Here is a 21,745-nt window from a genome sequence, read left to right as displayed (position 1 = left end):
AAATGATGCAATTCATTTTAGAAATTTTTATCTATAAAACTTCTTTAATGCAGTAATTGTGCAACACATCCAGTTGTCCAATATGGTCACTCCAAATTTTTGACAATAAAGCCAAGTTATCTCATATAGTGCTCACAATTTCTCTTCTCTATGGCAAGTGGACATGCATCCAGCTTACTAACAATGGTGTCAAATCATCAAAATACCATTAAAACAGTGGTATGAATTCAGAATAAATTCCTTGAATCCTCCTACTGAAATTATCATCTGATCCATCAAAAACAAAATCCAGGGGCCGGCCCCGTGACTTAGTGGTTAAGTGCGCACGCTCCGCTATGGCATACAACTATCTACTGGGGCTTTGGGGATAAAAAGGGAAAAAAAAAAGGAGGAGGATTGGCAATAGATGTTAGCTCAGGGCTGATCTTCCTCACAAAAAAACAAAAACAAAAATCCATTTACAAACCCTGACTCTGAAAATAATAGTAAAATTCAAGTTCTATATAAGCATCAGTATCCAGGGTACACACTAAAACCATGCAGCTTTGCTCACAGCTAGAGAATGGGAGGCCCAAATAGGTCAGGAGAAAGCACGTAATGTCCTACCTGACTCCTAAGAGATATCTCTAAATGATGGGAACATATGGCACTTTCACGCTGGGAACAAGGCAGAAGTTGTATTGAAGTCCTTCCTTGTTTCCAATGTGGCCTATTGGCCTTGCAGTGGATTAAAAGGAAACTGGCCCACTTTATGTGGGTGTCTGATAGAGAGGGCTACCACAGGATGCAGGACAGGATTTGCTTTATGAAAATGGGACTATCTTCTTCTCAGGTCTGTTTAAATGGGATCAAAATCACAAAAGTGAAGAAGGCAAATCTATCAGAATAGTTCAGGCAGCACTGCTCGGGATGATTAGAACCACCGTAGAGACAAGGCAACTTCCCGTGGAACTTCACTTTAGAGGATTTTCTTTCTCAAAACCCAGTCCAAAGATGGAGAGAGACTACAGATATAGAGGCAGGTGACCTAATATTATAAATCTGAGTGATGGATGTGGAGGTATCTCCTGAGATCTGATATTTTATGAAAAGATTTGGATGTAAAAAAGTCCAGATGACTCTTTGCTTTGTCCCTTGGCTAATCTGACTCAGGAGTTTTAAACTTATTGATTTGGGGCCTCCAGCAGTCTAACTCACACTTCCGGCTGCCATTTTTTTCGCTCCTTAGTTCTTGATGAGATAAAAGATCTAAAGTCTCAAATACAAGCTGATTGCTATTCTATAATCCAAGTCTCGTAAAGATACATAATATAAAAACTGGTAGAAAATCCTTTACCTCGAGACTTCATAAAATGTTTAGGAAAATAACTTTTGTCGAGAGGCATGCTTAAGCAATTTTCCTAGGCAGACTTTCTTTTAACTTTTTTATTATAAAAAATTTCTGACATACACGATGTAAACACAACAGTGCAAAGAGACAATTACCAACCACCACCCACCCAAACCAATTACTGTTCTGATTATTTAAGAACAAGGGCTTAGATGTCCAGAAGGAAAGTCATCATACAAATTCCTCTGTTTATTGGTTGCCTTCAACTGGCTAGCCCTTGCTCCAATGCATTATGTAATACATGATGTGCATACTTTGAAAAATGTAAAAATAAGAAAAAATATATATATATATTTTAGAATATTAAAGGTAGAGTGGGAGCTTAGGAAGAGAGGCAATAAGGGGAGAGAGAGAGAGAGAAAGGTAGGTAGAGTAAGCCCCAATATTCTCTCTTCACTTTTGGTTATATCTCTGGTGTCAGTGTATCCACTATAACCTTCTCCCTCAACATATGGCCCATGGGCCAGCAGCAGACTCGTTAAGCACATTCCGTTTGAGAAACACGGCTGTAGATCACAATGTAATGTAGTGACATGACAGAGGAGAAAAAAATGGAAACTCTCTAAAACAAGACAGAACATGAAACAAGAATACACATGGAATCAGCAAATTATGTGATGTAAAGAAAATTTGATTCTATAACTGTGTAAATGCATCAGTTATTTTATATAACTAGAGAGTGAAAATAGAGATAAATTTTAAGTACTATTTCCTGTTTGGAGAGGAAGGGATCAGCATAAAATATGGAGAAAGATAATTATGATTGGCTCTTCTCAATGCTTCTTCCTGTTCATCTCATGCCTTCTAGTCATCCTGTAAACTGTCATATAAGCTAATATTAAAAACAACAAATTATACTTTTGTTTATTTTATTTGAATGATGCTCATTAAAATTTTATGTTATATACAATTGCTATCAGATTTTGTGTCCAATTAATATTACATTAAATGATACTGTTATAAAGGAAACAGCTAAAGGAAGCAGATGTTTGAGTTCTTAAAATGCAGCTGTTATTAGAATTAAACAATTAGCACAATATTTGGAATAATTCCTCATATATTATATAACATAATTATAAAAGAGGTTTGTCAAGAGATCTAAATTTTCTTTCACTGCCACTGCTTAGAGGTATGAACAAGAAAACATTAGACATAGATTTATAAGAAAGAATATAAAATGTAAAAATGAGGCAACATTTGTATAAATCTATGAGACATTGAAAAGGAAAAGAGCCTCATATTTTTTATAGCAAAGAACTATAAATGCATCTGTATTATCCTGACATACTTTGACTGAAGGCAATCATTCCATCGTTTACCCTAACATTTTTTTTAACTGGGGTTGAAACCAATTTTCAAATGCAAGAATCTCACAAATGACTTTGGTTAACAAAAATGAGATATTTCATAAGACACATGTTTATGAAACCCCTGTATCCTGTATGATTGATTTATAGTTAAAAGACAGAATTGAGATTTTTATGCTCTTCCTCCCTTCCCAAATGCTAGAGATTTTTCTTACTCTCATAAACGGCCTGAATTACATAAAACTTTTTGTGGTAAAAATTTTAATTAGGTAATTTTTTTCTAATTTCTGAACACAATCATAGACATACATTTTAAGGAAGAAGACATAGAACATTTATCTAGTTTTATTCTTTACTAGTATTATTTTATTTTTATTTTTAAGATCAATCAATAAGATAAAGTCATATTTCTCTGGAAATAAGTAAAACTCAATGGACCGTGCAAATATCTACCCCTCAAATATGCCAAATTCAATATTATTTTCAAAGTAAAATATTTTCATAGAGCACAAAAATGGAGACACTGAACTTACATTAATTTGTCATTAGTATATTTTTAAATGTTTTAAAAAAATTTAATACATGGTAAAATAAAATATTTTACACATTTAATGCAAAAGAACTCTTTTCCTGAAAATATCGTTATTCATTTGAAATGTAGGCATAAGAAAACAGAACAGCTTTTCCCCTCAACTATATTTAAGATTTTATTACAAGGATATCTTAACCTTACTCTATCATTTTGATTTCTAATCCATTAAAATTGCCCTCTTCTTATCAGCTACTTTAGGCTTGAGAAATATCAAGTTGAATGAAAATATTATTAAACCTCTTTTCCACAGAGAACAAATAATCCCTAAGTGCCCCACTTAGCAATGAATCCAAATCAGGCACAGTAAGTTTACATATCAATAGGGGAACTCACATCTTGAGGAGAGGGTTCTCCTTCATGCTGAAATGGATTCTTCAGCCAAGTGAAGAGCATTTATCTCGATGTAAATTTCCCTGCAAATATGTATATTTAAGTATTTGAAGTATTCAACTGACTGTCCTTCTTTTCTTTACCAAAAATGACGACTGTCTCACCTTAGATATTCTTTAACAATTATGTTCGCCTCGCACTGTTCATGTTAAAGTCATAGCTCAGATACATTGTGCTTCTTTTAGGCATAACCAGATAGTTGTGGATTTGCTTTTGCCAGCAGTGCTTGTGGCTCAGAGAATTGATTATCTTTTAGTAAAACTTAATTCTAAAAAGGGAGATTATTCTTGTAAAATGGCCCGATTTTTCAAATGGAGTATAAAAAATATCTTGCACTAAAGGAATAAAAGCACTGTGTCCTGCTCTTTTATTTTATTTCTATATTTAACTTTGAAAATTTATTTTTGAAGTAGTTGTATTTTTATTTGCTCAAGTTCAAATGAATTAAATGTCAAACCAGCAAATATTTGCTCTTTAAAAATTGATAAAGATAGGGAGAAGGTGCTTCCAGTAAGTGTCTCCAGTAAATGTTATAGGATTTTAAACTTTATATTTTATTTTTAGATGTAAAATATTTAAAAGAAGAGGATGCAAATCGCAAAACGTTCACTGTCAGCAGCACCCTGGATTTCCGAGTGGACAGGAGCGACGATGGCGTGGCGGTCATCTGCAGGGTGGACCACGAGTCCCTCAACGCCACCCCGCAGGTGGCCATGCAGGTGCTGGAAATACACTGTAAGTCGCCTGCTCCTCCCCTTCATCTCGCAGCGAATCTCGGCAACTACACTGAAAGTCATTTAAAATGACCTGACTTAGAGCAAATGTGCAGCAAAATCCACAGCAAAATGAAGTTAAGCTACCAGCATTAGTGTTAACCACAAAGGAAAGTAGTCCTTGCCTGAGTACATTATAGACAGGGGAGAAAAGTAAAGGAGATAGTAAACGGTTAAAACTCCTAATTATCTTCCAAATGGTGGCTTGATGTGTGTGTGTGTGCGCGTGGGCATGGGGCAGGAAGAATGGTAATTCTGGCGGATTCAGTGCGAGTTGGTAATCTGAGAAGGGCCTTGATGAACATTACTGTATGAAAGTAACTTTGTCATGTGTGAACATGGCTGCCCATCTGTGCTTTTAAAATTAGACTCTTTTTACCTTCCCTATGAGATATACTGTGTGGGAATGCAGGGCCTTATCCATTAGGTTTTCTTCATCAACATCATCATTATTTACAAGTGATGAGAGCAATATTAATTGGATGACTCCAGTCATCCAGACTGGCCAGAGGCAGAGCTACATGCTTTTGGCATTATCACATTTTATGTTATCTCGTGTTAGGGCATCAGCATACCAACCTGATGAGGAGTTACTCTCTTCAGTCACGACTTACAGATGCAGACTATGAAGATTATAGAGGTTGAGTTCACTTGGCCAGGTTCACACAACTAGCAAATGGTGGACTATAATTACAGCATTTTTTGTATTTAGCAGGGTCCTTGGGATATACTGTGCAATCTATAAATATTTATCAAAATGAAAGTGAATGAACAGAAATATGTAAGATAAAGTAGAAAAGAGTAGAACAGAGGAGATTATGTTTCTGAATTGGATTACTTGATTTGTCAAATATTGGAGATTGTTTGCTTTTGTTGTCTATGATAAAGTTATAGCTTGAGTTTAGCATTTGTGTGAGATGTAAAATTACATTAAATCCTAAAACGTTAAATCTAAGTACTGGTCTTCTAATATGCCTCATTGCATTTTATTTTCACTCATTTATTCAATAAGAAGTTATTGAGGGCTTACTAAGTAACAGGCATTGTTTTGGGTACTGGGGTTACATAAGTGACAAAAAAAAACAACAGTAAAACAAATTGAGATTGTCTCCAGGTGTCAAAATCACCACCTCTACCAACACAACAAACTCCAGCTCTCTTATAGCATCTATTCTAGGTAGGAATGGCAGAAAAGCAAAATAAATAAATACAACATATAGTGAGATATGTATTAAGTGCCATGGGAAAAATTAAGCAGGGGAAGTGATAAGGGGTACAATTGGAGAGGGAAATGGAGGTCAAGGAAAGTGAGTGTGTGTATATTATGTATATATAATATATATGTGTAACATATAGGTGTAATACATATTATATACGTATATTATATATGTATCGTAATACATATATATGTATTATATTATTATATATGTATACACATATGTACATATATGTGTTGTGTGTGTGTGTGTATACATATATGTGCACAGGGAAGAGCACATATAAAGGCCATGGGGTGGCAGCATGTCTATTATTTCTGTTCCTAGGAACAGCAAGAATACCAGTGAGACCAGAGTGGACTGGACTATGGGAAAAGTAGAGAGACTATTACAAGAAAAGCTCAAAGTACCAAGGGAACTAGATTTTTTTTTAAATTTTTAATAGAGAAAATGTCGATCTGCTTATGATTTTTAATTATTGCTCATGTGATTTAATTATTCTTAGTTTACTAGTTATTGAAATTATTATAATTTTTAAATACTTTCAATTGTATTACTTTAGCTTCATTAATTTTCCTCCTGTTCTCGTGGAAGCAGGTTCGGAAACAAGCACATTTTATAGCCCAAACTGAGATTATCTTCAAATTACTGCAACTTCAATTACTGAAACTGCTTGAGCTTTGAATGTAAGCTAGGGAGTTAATTTCTGTGAGGAGAAAACTGGACAACTTAAGTCAAATTCAAGGCATTCAATAAACTTTCAATAAATGTCAATGCCTTCTGTCTTAGACGGTTTAGGCTGCTGTAACAAAAGTACCACAGACTAGGTGCCTTATAAACAACAGAAATTTATTTCTCACAGTTCTGGGGCTGGAACTGCCAGGTCAGAGTGCAGGCACGTTTGGTGTCCAGTGAGTGTCCGCATGCTGGGTCACAGAGGACTGTCTTCTCTTTGTGTCGGCGCATGGAGGATGGGATGAAGGAGCTCTCTGGAGGCTCTTTGGTGAGGGCATTAGTCCCAGGCGTGACCTTCCGAAGACCTCACTTCCTGATACTTCATTGAGGATTAGGTTTCAATGTATGAACTTGGAGGAGACACAAACATTCAGTCTATAGGACCTTCCCTTTTCCATTTCTTTTTATTTGATCAATATGTCTTTCAAAATATGGAAAGTTGTATAGTTTGATATGTTGAGAGGATCCAGGTCGTCAGCATCTTAATTTAAATATTTTTAATTTACATATAAAGCCAAGAGTAAGACTGTTTAAAAATAATATTTGATTACTAATTTAACTGTAATTTTCAACGTGTAATAAAAGAAAACAATAAAAATTAAGACAAAAGTAATGTTGAAGATCACCAGCCAAATATCACCAGAAACCTACCAATAGTCTAGCAAAATTAGGTTTATTTAGTGTGCTATGGCAAAGGAGAAGGCATACCAGATGAATGTAAGTGAGGTGAGAAACAGCTAGGACAGGCTTGTAGTAAGGTTTGGGCCTGTCTTGAATATTCTGAAGAGGGTTCTGGATTGGATGCTGCCAGGATTTGGGCCCATCAATAATGGGTATGTTGGTAGGTTTTACCTAGAAAGCAAAAATATTAAAGCTGAACTAGATTTGCTATTATAACCATGGTTAATGGTGCTAATTTTTGAGGTTGCTAAGCGTCCTGGTCTCTGTCCTGTCCAGACCTGGTCCTGGATTAGACTCGCCTTTGTCTTGTTCCACCCCACAGTCAGAGTGGCTTCATCTGATTGTTGTTTAAACCCTAGAGAATTGTTTATGTTTGTTGAGAGTATTTCAGCTTAGCTGTGAGATGCCAATTGTCAGCTGCCAAAGTAATTTTCAGTTTCTTGGGAATCTAAAAGGGAACTATTATATAACTTCCTGGGCACTTTTAGCTGTTCACCATATTTCAATATGCATTATTAAGCAAACTTCATGGAGGAAGGCAATTGAATTGCCTAATTTTTTAGAAAGTTTTACATGAAAAAATGTTGTACTTGCTGGCCAATTAAAAATAACAACTCATTCTATCATGGTTTAATATGTAAGTGGCTAGAAGACAGAGACCAGATCTATTTAAATTATTTTTCCTAGCATCTAGCATACTATCATTCAAGTATGTGAAGTTAATTAAAACTAACTGATGATAATGCTGAATGTTCCTTTAGGGATACAGAACATTCCCCGGAGATTAAATGAGGAGTGGAGAGTACAGAGGGGACATTTAGCAACAGTCTGCATCAAAATTAGAGCAAATTGGATGTGGTCTTCATAAACACCTAAGAATAACGGCAGATCACCTCAGCGGCTGTTTTCAGAGACAGTAGATTGTGACCCCACATAGGTGCGCATGTGGAATAATACTCGATGTGGAAATTTTTGTGGATGCAAGTGGGCGAGAGTAGAAAGAACTGGAAAACTAAGAAATTGGTTCGTCTGGAATTTATGGAACATAAATTTAGGATTTCCACATTGTTTTACAACGTTCCTATCATGAATGACCACAAAGACTGGCCCAAATAGAGGAACATTTAACATTTTGGACCCCCAGAGCAGAAAAGATGCTATTATTTTCTGTTGTGAGTGACAAGAGTAAATATATATCCCAGCAATAATGGAAGTTATGGCTACACCTGAAATAAAAATCCTGTGTTATTATGGAAAGACACGTTTGATGAGAAATCAGAAATAAGTGTTGAATACATAGTGCCAAGGAGCATAATTAAAAAAAAAAATAGTGGGAGGAATTATATTTCTAGGGTTAAATCTTTTAAATCTGTAACTTTGTAATATACAATTTAGAAGCGCTCAGCCTATGAAATATATCACAGCAGCATTAATTTCTTTATAAAATATTAATTATAAATTTTATTACCACTATGATGGAAGAGAGTTTCTTTAATCTTGAAATTTAATAAATTTAAAGTAGACTTTTCACTGTGAACACAAATGCCTGTGAATTTCACTAATAGGTAACAAGCCTACTTTGCACCTAAACGGTGGAAAAAGCTTTCATAGGTGAAACTTCTAATTCATCTTCCTGTCTTTTACATAGATCTCTTTGAAACAGTAACGTCATTTGTCTGATTTAGTTTTCGGAAGAATAGATTGTATGAGTCATATTTTTTTTTAATTCTCAGTAAGAATGATGTATCTGCACTAACAGAAAGAACTATGCAAAAAACACAGAAAATAACTGAATATTTATTTTCTCTAGTGACCTTGACAAAATTACTTAAAAAATCAACTCATTGAAAATGAAAAACATACAAAAAACAGATTAGTAAAATATTTCAGAATGAGTGTTCTGAGAAAGCATTTTAGTACTATGACATTGAACTGCCAATATGGATAAATAAGAACCCAGATTTTAAGACTGCATGTGCGTGTGTGTTGTGAAGTACATTTTATATATAATTCATCAAGTCATGAAACCGTATGCTATCGTTAATGTGTGTTTAGTAGTTTCTATTTAGTAACAGTGCCATGCTTTGTGTATAAAAACACATGCACATCATAAGCATTTTAAAACAATATATAGTTAAAATAACTCATAGAAGAGAACTTGCTGTGAGCCTAAACAAATTCAGTGTGAGTAACCACAGAGAGAAAGAGAGAGAGGGAGGGAGAAAGGGTAGGAGGAGTATGGAAGCTGCATTGTTTAAATTGTGTGTTTAAATAAGATCAATTAGGTTAATGATCACTAAAAATAAGAAATGCATTATATACCTTTAAAATAACAGAAAAACTTCTGGATTCATTTATTACTATAATTATATCTTTATAAGGGGTTAAATGGTCAGTTTATAGTCCTGGTCTTTACCTTCTTGAGGCTTTTATTTCCATCCTAGTTAACAGGCAAATGAATAATACAATTAATCCATTTTTTCCTTAACAGCTTACATTAAAAAATTTATTTTTAAAGAAATTTCTTTCTTGTTTTGCTCTCTTTTAAACAGAATTACGTTACGCCTAGAGGAACTGAATTCCTGACTACATATTTGCTAGTTTTCCGGATCATCTAATGTACATTATTAGTTCTTCCTTTAGCTCTGCTCATTCCAATAAAATGCAATAAAAAATAAAATTCTGCTTATAATAGAAAAGATTCAGTACAGATAGGTTTAAGGGCTTCTAACTATTTTGTTTATGTCTTCGTTTCCACTGCAGATATACATGATACAGAACAGAAATATTTTCAAATGTAGGCAGAAATTCTTCGTTAAATGTAGTTTGGGGTTGTTTGTCTTTTTTCACTTGTAAAAAAATAATTAAGTTCCCACCTACTCAATCCTCCTACACAAACCTGTACACCTCTCCAGTCCAGGCAACGTCTTTTAAATTGTCCTGTGTTAGTTGAATTAACTATGCTTCCACTACATTTTTATTATACAAAGCACTTGATTAAACATTTCAGGCTATGTAGGTTTATTAGACAAAAAGGCAAATGTTACAGGTAGCATTTTAAAATAATGTATCTCACTTATCTGGTATCTCATTGTGAAATGCTGATTATCTAATTATCTTGTCTCCCACAAATTATCTGTGGTCCAGAGGCACAGAATTTAAAAGGAACCAGGAAAAGTGAAATGAAAACTATCTTTAGGTTAAATTTTCAGAAATTAAAATAAACTGTTCTTTTGACTAACAAAATGCCACATTTATGCCTGAGAGTTCTTTGGAAGGATTTTTTTTTTTTTTTTTTTTTTTGCTGAGGAAGATTCACCCTGAGCTCACATCCACTGCCAATCTTCCTCTTTTTTTTGTATGTGAGCTGCCACCACAGCATGGCCACCAACAGATGAGTGGTGCAGGTCAGCGCCCAGGAACCGGACCCGGGCCACCAAAGCAGAGCATGCCGAATTTAACTGCTAGGCCATCAGGGCTGGCCCAGAAGAATTTTTAGTAGAACCTAAAACATTTTGCAAAGCTCATGAAATATATATGTGCTAGAATCATAAAGTGATCTATGGCACTTAGCAGAAGATACATTTAACTGTAGCCTAATGTGCAACCTCTATTTGAGATCCCAATAGGTTTATAATTTTTTCCAAGCAAGATGCATTCATTTATTATATTACCATAGTAATGTATTACTGACACATTTTGATCATGAAATAAATATTTTTTTCTTCTATATGTATTGGGAATATTCAGTACTTGCAATATCAAATTGTTAAACATAACTGGATCACCAAATATTTTAAGCCATTTAAATGCTAGGATTCAAAATGTTACTGTAAGGTTTCTGTTATTAATAGAAGTTAAGATTTTTTGTGTTGTTAAGCTCAATGCAGAGGAGTATTTATGTTTATGAGTAGAGATTGCAAATTTTAAAAAGTAATAAATTCATATATTAAAATAACATAATGTACTCTCAACTGGCCTTTCCTAATCAAGCTTATCATAAAGCATGAGTTTATAAAACTTTTTAGAAGTTTAAGACTATGTTAAATATGCAAATTAATTTCATAGAAAGGCAGTCAAAAATAGCCCTCAAATGATGGAACGTATGTGTAGTACAGATGCCAATATAATTTTTGCAGTTAATTTTAATCCAATTTAATAGTGCATAAAAACTGGAAAAGAAAATGAGACAGAAATGGTTTTGACAAGTAAAACCTAACATTGAGAAAATAAGCATGCTATTAATATCTAGTATTTTTAACTTTTATATTAATAACATTCTATTTTATAAATCTACTTTAAAAAAATAGCTAAAAGCTGATTTCTTTTTTTCAAAGTGACTGCATATTTAATGTCCCAATATTTTCAAACTGTTCTAGTTCTGTTTTCAGAATGAACTATAATATATACATACACACAAACTTCTAAGAGAAAAATGTATGGTTAGAAAACTACTGTAATCAATAGATAAATTAAGCTTTAGTGGATTTGCTCTTAATATATTAGGAAAAATTGTGATTACAGTTTACCATCTGAATCCAATAGACTGTTTTTCTTTAATTAATAGGCTTTATTTTTTAGAACTGTTTTTAGTTTACAGAAAAATTGAGCAGAAAGTACAGAGTTCCCATGTATACCCTCATCCCACCCCCCTCGCAGTTTCCCCTATTATTTACATCTTGCATTATTGTGGTACATTTGTTACAGTTGATGAACTAATATTGATAGATAGTTTACATTAGAGTTCACTCTTTGCGTTGTATAGTTCTATGGGTTTTGATCAATGTATAATGTCATGTAGCCAATTAAATATCATACAGAATACTTTCACTGCCCTAAAATCCCCTGTGCTTCACTTCTTGATTGCTCCTTCCCTCCCCCCAGCTCCCTGACAGCCTTGATCTTTTCACTGACTGTATAGTTTTGCCTTTTCTAGGATGTCATATAGTTGGAATTATATAAGCTATAGCCTTTTCAGACTGTCCTCTTTCACTTAGCAATATGCACCTGAAGTTCTAACATGTCCTGTGTCTTTTCATCTGCTTATTTTCCATTTGTATATCTTCTTTGGTGAGTTGTCTGTTTAGATCTTTGCCAATTTTTTAATTGGGTTTTTCTTCTTACAGTTGAGTTTGAGGAGTTTTTTGTACGTTTTGCATACCAGTCCTTTATTAGATATGTCCTTGGCAAATACTTCCCCTGCGGTCTTTTCATTCTTTGAACAGTGTCTTTGTCAAGAGCAAACATATTTGATTTTAATGAAATCCAACTTATCAATTTTTTTTCTTTCATGGATTGTGCTTTTGGTGTTGTGTCTAAAAAGTTGTCACCAAATCCAAGGTCATCTAAATTTCTCCTATGTTGTCTTCTAGAAGTTTTATAGTTTTACATTACACATTTAGGTCTATGATCCATTTTGAGTTAATTCTTGTGGAAAGGGTAAGTCTGTGTTTAGATTCATGTTTTTGCATGTGGATGTTCCATTGTTCCAGCACCATTTCTTAAGAAGACTATCCTTTCTCCCTTGAATTGCCTTTGCTCCTTTGTTTAAGGATCAAAGGAGCAAAGAAAAAAAAATGACTGTATTTATGAGAGTTTCTTTCTAGGCTTTCTATTCTGTTCCATTGATCTATTTGTTTATTTTTTGATTATTGTAGCTGTGTCTTGATTACTGTAGCTTTATACTAAGTCTTGAAGTCAGGTAGTGTCAGTCCTCAGACTATTTCTCTTATTCAATATTATAACTTTGTTTATATTTGTAAATTTGTAATTACAAATTATTATAAATTTGATTACAATTGTAATTAAGACAAATGTAATCAACCAATACATTAAACTTTATTGTATTAATCCTTGATATATCAGGAAACAATGTAATTACCATTCACCATGTGGGTCCAATAGACATTTTATTTTTAGTTTTTTAGATTTTAAGTCATTTTTTGAATTATGTACAGATGTAATAAGAAAGAGTAGTGAAAAACTCTTATTAGGATTTCTAGTAAGAATTTAAATACAACAGACCTGAATTTCTTTCCGTATTTCCCTGGATTTATAATATATGTATCTGAAATGGGCAGCAGCTGTCGTGTGTGACCCTGGAGCGTATTCCTATTGTAAATATCTAGTCTGATTTCCGATACATCTCTAACGTGTCCAGCTAGTCACTGCTTCTGGCTCTTCTTGCACTTGCATTGCCAGAATGTAATACTTTAATAAACTTTGCAATTTCAGGAAAATAAAAACAATTTTTAAAATATTTTTTTTCTTTCCGTTAATAAAAGCTACAAATAAAATGTCCTCATCCTAAAGGAGAAATTTCATGGAGACAATCTACTATAACTATGCAATTATTTTTGATTTGACTTTTCTCAATTTAAATATATTTCAAAATATACTGCTAAATTTAAGGATTGTTATAATTATCTTTTGTTATTACTGTGATGATGATGATGGTTGAATGATGATGATGATTTTGACCTTTCTCATATTTACCAAAATGATATGTAAGGAGACATTTTAAAGCTTAAATAATGTATGAAATAAAAACAAACCTGATAGTTGACTAAATGGGTAACAAACAGAAAATGAGATATCAACTTCCTTACTGAGTTGTATAGTTTTATGTTGTCATCATATTTGACTTAACTATGCATCGTCTATTAATGTTTTTTTGTTAAATAAGCATTGAATGCTTAGGCCATCCCACGGCAGATTTATAAAACCTAAACCTTTACATTAATGTGACATTTCATTGTTTGCTATTTCTTTTTGTATCCTCATGATGAATCCTTTTCATGGTGCCTTTGATAAATTTTCTTTAGCATCAAAACGTAAACAGCTTGAAAATATTTAGAGATACAATGAGCTCTGATTTTTCATTTTCTCTTTTAAGTGATGATATGGAGCCTTTTTTTTCATTAAATAATCTTCCAGAAGTGTCAACATGTCCTATCAAGTGATGAAATTTGACAAGTGGCTTTCCTAAATAACCCATCTCCAGTGTTGAAGCTATTAACTAGTTGAATTTCTTTCTGCCCTCCAAAGCACAACTAACTCTATTAACAATATCAAAACTACATTTTATATCACCCCATATCAACTAATTAATACAGGGGAGTTTCATTTGATAAATTCCTAAATTTTATTTATTTTGTTATTTTAATTATCATAAATTCCTTCATTCCCTAAATATTTTAAAGTTATTCTAATAACTGGAATAAAATATTGCAGAAACAATTATTCCAAGCTAAAATGTAAGGATAAAAAATGAGATATAGAGAAAGTGCACTTAAAATAATGTGCTATAGAACCCACAGTTGTAGAAGTTTATGAATTAGAATATAAACAAAAATATTGATGTATTTGTTATCTGTGTTTTTACTGCCTTTTCTTCTCCTTGAGATCCTCCCTGTGGCTCAACTCTACAGTAGAGACGTTTTGCTCCTAGCCACGCCCTGATCCATTCAGTTTTACATGATGCCACAAGTGCTCCTAAAACCTGGTTCCGAGCCTGATGCTCACTTGATCACAAACTTAGGAGGTTTCTTATTGCCTCTAACATAATGCCCAAACTCGTCAGCCTTACGTTCAAGGCTTTGAAAATATAACCCCCTGTAAAAATGCTGTTCTCAGCACTGCTGTTCAGATAATGCATCCTACATTTGACAGTGTTTCTAGATGCCTCAGGTACAGCCTATAGTCTTCTCTATGTCTACCTTTTTTCCGACTATTTGCTGGAATTCTCCTCTTTTCTTTCCCGCTAGAGAAATTCTGCCAGTTCAAATACTGTGTATTCTTTGAATTGTTTTAAGTGCCACTTCTCTAGGTAACTTTTTTTTTTCTGACAAATATGTATAATCTCTTCCTCCATAGCTCCCATAATAATTTATCAGAGCACTATGTTGTTTTCCGTTTTGAACTTTACATTATTTTGAACTATGCATGATTTATCTTTCTTATTGGGAATAAATGCTTATGGGTCATGACATTTGTGGATATATAGCACTTAAATAGTAGTAGTAATGTGTCTTGCACACACAATAATTTATATACCTTTGTCAAATAAATAAACGATTGCCGCAAAAGTAATTTTTCACTCGAATTAAAAGGAATTTAACAGACTGTTGAAGGAAAAGTACCCGATAGTTTTGAGGTTATGGAAAGAATGTTATGAAATAAAGGAAAGTGAGGTTTGAGTTTTACTGCAAAATTACAAACAGGAAAAATAAATTGGACGTCTTAGAAAAAGTCAGTCTTACACAGAGGAAATGAGGAGAAGATGGGGGAGCAGCTAAAATGGTTCTGGTTAAGTCTGGGTATATCAACCCACTGCTCCTAGGAAAAAGTGGTGGACCTTGAACTATGGCTTGAGTTTGAGCTTTTTATTTCAGGAAAGATTCATAATGGCCTTACTTAGAGTGTTCACGATTTCCTTCATTTCAGAAGTAAACAGAGATATGAAAAAAAATCAAGCATCCCATAGAAATGCACACAATTTCCCAGTTCTCTAGTGGTTCCCAATCTGTTGTAACAAGGAAGAGATAAATAGGTAATTAATAGAGTAAATGTAAACATTTTAGACGAGGGCACTATTGACATTTGGGGCCAGATAATTCTTTGTTGTGGAGGGGCTGTCTTGTCCATTGTAAGATATTTAACAGCATTCCTGGCCAGTGGCATCCCTTCTACATCTCTCCCACACTGTAACAACCAGAAATGTCTCTAGACGTTGCCAGATGTCCTTGGGAGGCAAAATTGTCCCCAGTTGAGAACGACTATTTTGGAGTAAACCAAAAAATGGCTTCACAAAGGTGAATTGGTACATAATTTTCTTTAGTATTAATGTAGGTACCAAGAGATCTTTATAAGGGTACTGAATAAATCCTTCTGTTTAGAAACCTTTATGTAATAAAATTGCTATAAGGCAAAGAATCGTAACTCTTTCATCTGCAAAATACTTAAAAGTTTCTAAATTTCTCTTGATAGAAATTTGTTGTGGAGATATGTTTGTGTTATTCATGGATGAGAGGAATATATGGTGAGAAGGGTATTTTGTAATGAATAAGATAAGAGAATATATTTTATTTTTTACTTTGTAAAATATTTTTCCCAGTTTTATTGATATATAATTGACATATAATGTTGTATTAGTTTAAAGTGTACAACATAATGATTTGATATATGTGTATATTGTGAAACAATTACCACAACGTTCAGTTAACATCCATTATCTCACAGTTACAATTTTTTTCTGGTGATGAGAACTTTTAAGATTTACTCTCTTAGCAACTTTCAAATATACAGTACAGTATTATTAACTATAGTCATCATGCTATACATACATTCCCAGAACTTATTAATCTCATAACTGGAAGTTTGCACCTTTTAAGCACCTTCACCCAAGAGAATATTTTCATTTGTCAAAGAGGAAAAAGATGTTAGGGAGATGTGAAAGTTATGGGGGGAAAAAAAAACAAGGAGAGACAGACAGACAAGACAAACCAGTAGACAGGTTATACATAGAATTCAGTAATATTGCCAGATAGGTTTTACAACTTGTGGATCATATAGAGCCAAAGGCAAATCTTGGGCCAGGTTCCAATTCATCCAAATGAAGAAAGAGTTGATTCTGAAGAACAACAGAGGACACAGAACATACTACAAAGAGCACCAACTCCTAGTGTAGTCTAAGAGAGAACAGGAAACACAAATTTATTGATGTGTGATTACTATCACGGGAGAGGAGATCAAACTGCTTGGGGTGATTTATGATTGTGTAACTAGGCTAAGTCACTGCTCTGAGCTTAGTTTCATGTTTGATACAACAGATTCACAGCAGAATCTTCCTTGTATGCTGATGAAAGAATTCCATGAGCCAATGCATACAGAGCATTTACAACAATGACTGTCATTTACCAAGTATTTGATCAATGTTTACTTTTATTAGAAGATAGCTATGACAAATAAATTTAATTTTAACAAATTAGTGGTCCTAACCAGTAGTTGGACAAATTTACAAAAAGCATTACTCATTCATTTATTCAACAAATGTTTAATTGAGGTCCAGGTGTTATTCTACAACCAAGGATAAACCAGTGAGTAAAATAGAGATAATCTCTGCTCTGAGGAGCTTTCCTAAGAATATGCTAAGCACTCAGTGGCACCATTTATGAAAACTAACACTTGAGCTTTAGATATTACAATGTGAATATTACAACGCACGGTGTTATAATGTTACAATTCTAGTGAAACAATGGGTAAAAATGGGTAATGGTACTGTGCTTTGTATGTTTCAGGAACTATATCAATGTTTGTTAAATGAATCATTTGGGAGTACTCATAGGAAAAAACTTTTGTGGACAAATAAAATTATCAAGATAACATTTTCCTTTCAACCATGTAATGCCTTAAGCAATGTAAATGACTACTGCTTTACATTATAAACCATCTTTGTTCACTCAATATATTATAAAGTATGGAATGATACAGTAAACTAATATTAGATGTTAGTTTATTTTTACTTCTCTTATTTAGCAACTTGACTATCATCCGTAACAGGTTAGATGTTACTTTTATATAACCTTAAAGTCATGTTGTATTTCTTTGATTACAGAAGGGCTAAGGTTCTCTTTTTTTCTTTTGTTTGGTAAAACATTTGATTTAAAACTTCTTTTATTCACCTACAAAACCCTTGGTGATGGATTAAAAAAACCACTGACACTAAATACTTTAAGAGCTTGTGCCTTCAAGAATGTCCATTAGGTGGTTTAATAGTAGCTTCATCACAGATCTTTCTCTTTTCTACAATCTTTGTTAAGGATACAGAAAATCCATTCCACTGGATCAATATCTTTACTTTGATTCAAATCCTGAGTCATTCAAACAGAACAAGAGGTGTCCCTACTTCCCGAGTTCATAAAGCTTTTCAAATTTTGGATAAAAAAGTACAATCTTTTGTCTCTTAATAGTAATTGTGCTTCTTTCTAAATGAGCCCCAGAATTTGTCAGATAAGTAAAAGAAATAGTTAAGAAAAAGTGTGTCTTCATATTTTGATAATTTTAAAGAAGGATAAGAATAATATTTTTCCTACAAAAGCCTTAGAGAAGAAACATTATGCTTTTATAATATCTACATATTTTGCTTATTTGCTAGTAAGTACTGAAAATTATTTGTGGATATATGAATATATCCCTATTTTTTATACGCTTGTGCAAAATGTTCTCATTTGCTTGCATTTTGAGAGAAATAGGAAGTAACTCATTCATTTATTCATATACCATTTAAAGAACTCTTGCAATATGTCAGGCATTTTGTTAGGGTCTGAAGACACACAGTTGAATAGGTCAAGATTTTGCATCTTGAATGCTCAAAACGTAGTGGATGAAGCAGCAACGTTAGAAAAATATTTTACTAAATGCAGTGTTTTGTAATAACTGTATATATCCTGTATAATGAAATAATGTAAACCTAATTATTTACTCTTCTTTGTCATTCATATGTGTATACGTATTAATATATATTATAAACATCACATATTATGTATAGTATGTATTATATAAATACATTTATGTTCAATAAACACAGTGTTGTAGAGTTGACCTCATTGACACATTTTAAAACAGGCATAGAAATTGTTAGTTTTCAAAAAAAAAACCTCTGAGTTTGACTTATGGGACAAAGCAAATATAGATTAATAAAAATAACAATAGGGGCCGGCCTGGTGGCCTAGAGGTTAAGTGCACACGCTCCGCTGTGGCGGCTGGGTTTCCAGGTTCGGATCCCAGGTGCGCACCATCGCACTGCTTGTCAAGCCATGCTGTGGCTGCGTTCCATATAAAGTGGAGGAAGATGGGCTCGGATGTTAGCCCAGGGCCAGTCTTCCTCAGCAAAACAAGAGGAGGATAGGACACAGATGTTAGCTCAGGGCTGGTCTTCCTCACACACATACACACACACAAAAGTAATAATAATGCACTTTTACTAACCCCCCGTTTTTTTTCTGTCAATGGGTGCAACACAATACATTATAATAGAAATTAAAAAAGCAGAACGTGATACACATCCACAAAGTATTGAGGAAAGGTGTCGTTCTGTCTTGTGATGAAGCTGAGCAGGGTGACATGCAACTGGTATTGCATCCAGCCGGGAAAATAGAGGGATTATTTCCAAAACAGGCGTGGAATTACTATTTAAGTAAACTTTGGTTTCAGAAATATATTCTCAATCCTTGGAAATATATTTGAAATGAAAAACTACAATGAAGAAGAAAATCTACAAATAACTTGAGACAGTGAAAACGATCTTCTTATAATTCTTAGTAGATCACTTGGCAAAGGCATGCAATGAAAGGCTTGAATCATGCAGTATTTACATTCTCATTCCTATTCATATCTGGGTTAGTAAAAAATTAATAGCATAATGTATGCATAAATTTAAGATTATTTTATAAAATCATCATCCTAGTATTGTGCCATTCTTGAAAAATTCTCCATTCATTTTGATATATAACAAAATTAAAAATACAGAAAAATATGTTTACATTAGGGTTTCAATTATTAAAATATTTTGAAGAAATGGTAAATCAAAGACTCTTAAAATTAACTTGGGCTTTTAGATGACTACGATTTTTGTTTCATCTTTTTGTTGGCTAACTGAGATAACTGAGTAAGTATAGGAGATCTGTGCCAGTTTAAAAGTACTATTTCCAGAATGTCATTGATATTTCACTAAAATAATTCTTCCTAATTTTATCCTAAGAGAATGCTTGATCAGCTCCCTAATGTATACAACAAAGTGACCGATGGACATGAAATAGGAACGGTAATGACAGAGATCTTCACTATTAAGTAAAAACCTGTTAGAACCCAAACTACTTCCTGTGACCAAAAAATTCTTTGAGAAGGAGTCAAGTTGGGGGTAATAATCATATTACTGTAGTATTTGATGTGGTAAAAAATGTAATTTTGTGTATATTGCTAACATGGCATGTTTAAAGAGGAATGCTGACATTTCTTGGAACTAGAATTTTGGCTGAATATTTAAATAAATCTCTTCACAATTGAGTGCTTCCTCTGCCAAAATCAGATGAGGAGAGAGAAGTAATTCAGATGTATGGTATTTGTATTAAAAAACAAATTGCCATTTTTATAATCACGGAAAGTTGTTATCTAATGCAGAAAATTTGTAGTAAATAGAAAGCCAGCAATGGGCATTTAATTAAATTAAGTATGAGCTAAGAGTAAAAGTCAGTCTAAGGTTTGTGACATGAATATTTAAGATTAATTTTGCATACAGCAGATTCCAACAATATTTCAATTAAACGTTTTTAATATTTCAGAATTAATGTACTAAACTGATAATGAACTTAAAAAATTTAGTGTGTTCATTCATTTAATAATTTATTTATTAAGCCAGATTTGTATAAAGCACTATGCAGACACTGAGGATACATCGATGACTTTAAAGATTACACAACGGTGAAAAAGAGAGCATGCTGCAGAGGTATCTGACCAAATCTGAGGGTAATGAATGTTGGCCCTTAACAAATGACATTTGAGTAAGCTTTAAAAGAGTCAAATAAGCAACGGATCCTCCCAAAATGGAGCATTTCAGACAGTTTATGTAAAGGCAAGATGAAACATATTCATTAAAGGACCTGAAAGAAAGTATAATTACTAGAATTCAAAGAATGAAATTGAATGTTAGAAGGCAGGCGAGTAAAGTATACAGATCATGTAGGACTTAATGGCTATACTGATATTTTGTTTTCAACCCTAACAGCAAAGATTAACCAGGCAAGATTTTAACCAGAAGATTGATGTGATCAGATTTATGTTTTGAGAAGACAGTTTGGTTTAGTTCTAGGAGTGGGAGTTAGAAAGGTAAATGACACAAGAAAGACCATTCACTATTGTGGCAAACTAGATAGAAGAAGTGGTTGTGGAGCTGTAAAAAAGGAAATGAGTGGATTTGAAAATTACGCCAATTACTTGGTGATTGATTGATTATAGAAAAGATAAGGGGACAGGAGGTGTCTGGTGTGTATAGCTGGTTAAAGGCTGGAGAATCTGTAGGACTAGAGGTCGCTGGAGGAGGAACATGTAGAGGGAGGGTTGGAGACTTTGAGTTCGTTTTGGACACATCAAATATTGCGTGTCTTTTCGACATCCAAGTGGACATGTCGAGTAGGTGCCGCGCATGCGTGAGTGTAGCCTGTGGTACAGAAGCTCTAGGATGTAAACCTGGGAGCGATTGGTGAGCAGATGGAAACTGAAGAGATGCGTGTGGCTGAAAGGACCTGGAGAGAATTATGTGAGAACAGATAGTGAATCCCATTCTTGGTGATCTCAGTATTTAAAGGCTAAATACAAGAAGACAATCCAACAGAATCTGAGAAAGAGTAACCGGAGATGTAAGAGCTGAATCAGAAATGCGCGCGCGCGTGTGTGTGTGTGTGTGTGTGTGTGTGTGTGTGTGGTGGGAGGAGGGAAGGTGTTAAAGGAGCCTAGGGAAGATAATTCTTAGGAGCACAGACTAATCAGCATTTTGAGTAATTCCGAAGTCGAATAAAAGAGTATTGTTATTGTATTATATCCCTTGATTTTGGTCGCTCAGAGGTTATTTGGTGATCTTCCTGAAAGTTTCATAGAAATATATG

The 21,745-nt window shown here is 33.7% G+C and overlaps 1 protein-coding gene across 1 annotated transcript in view; it reads left to right on the top strand.

Annotated features, from left to right (window-relative positions):
• CADM2 (cell adhesion molecule 2) overlaps positions 1-21,745 on the top strand; it is a 232,137-nt gene that overhangs the window by 91,411 nt on the left and 118,981 nt on the right. The window contains exon 5 of the mRNA XM_058570612.1: positions 4,244-4,414. Coding sequence (XP_058426595.1) covers positions 4,244-4,414 — 171 coding nt within the window. The remainder of the gene's footprint in view (positions 1-4,243; positions 4,415-21,745) is intronic.

The sequence above is a fragment of the Diceros bicornis genome, chromosome 27, assembly GCF_020826845.1.
Source record: "Diceros bicornis minor isolate mBicDic1 chromosome 27, mDicBic1.mat.cur, whole genome shotgun sequence".
Taxonomy (NCBI): domain Eukaryota; kingdom Metazoa; phylum Chordata; class Mammalia; order Perissodactyla; family Rhinocerotidae; genus Diceros; species Diceros bicornis.
This window is presented reverse-complemented; position numbering and strand designations above follow the sequence as displayed.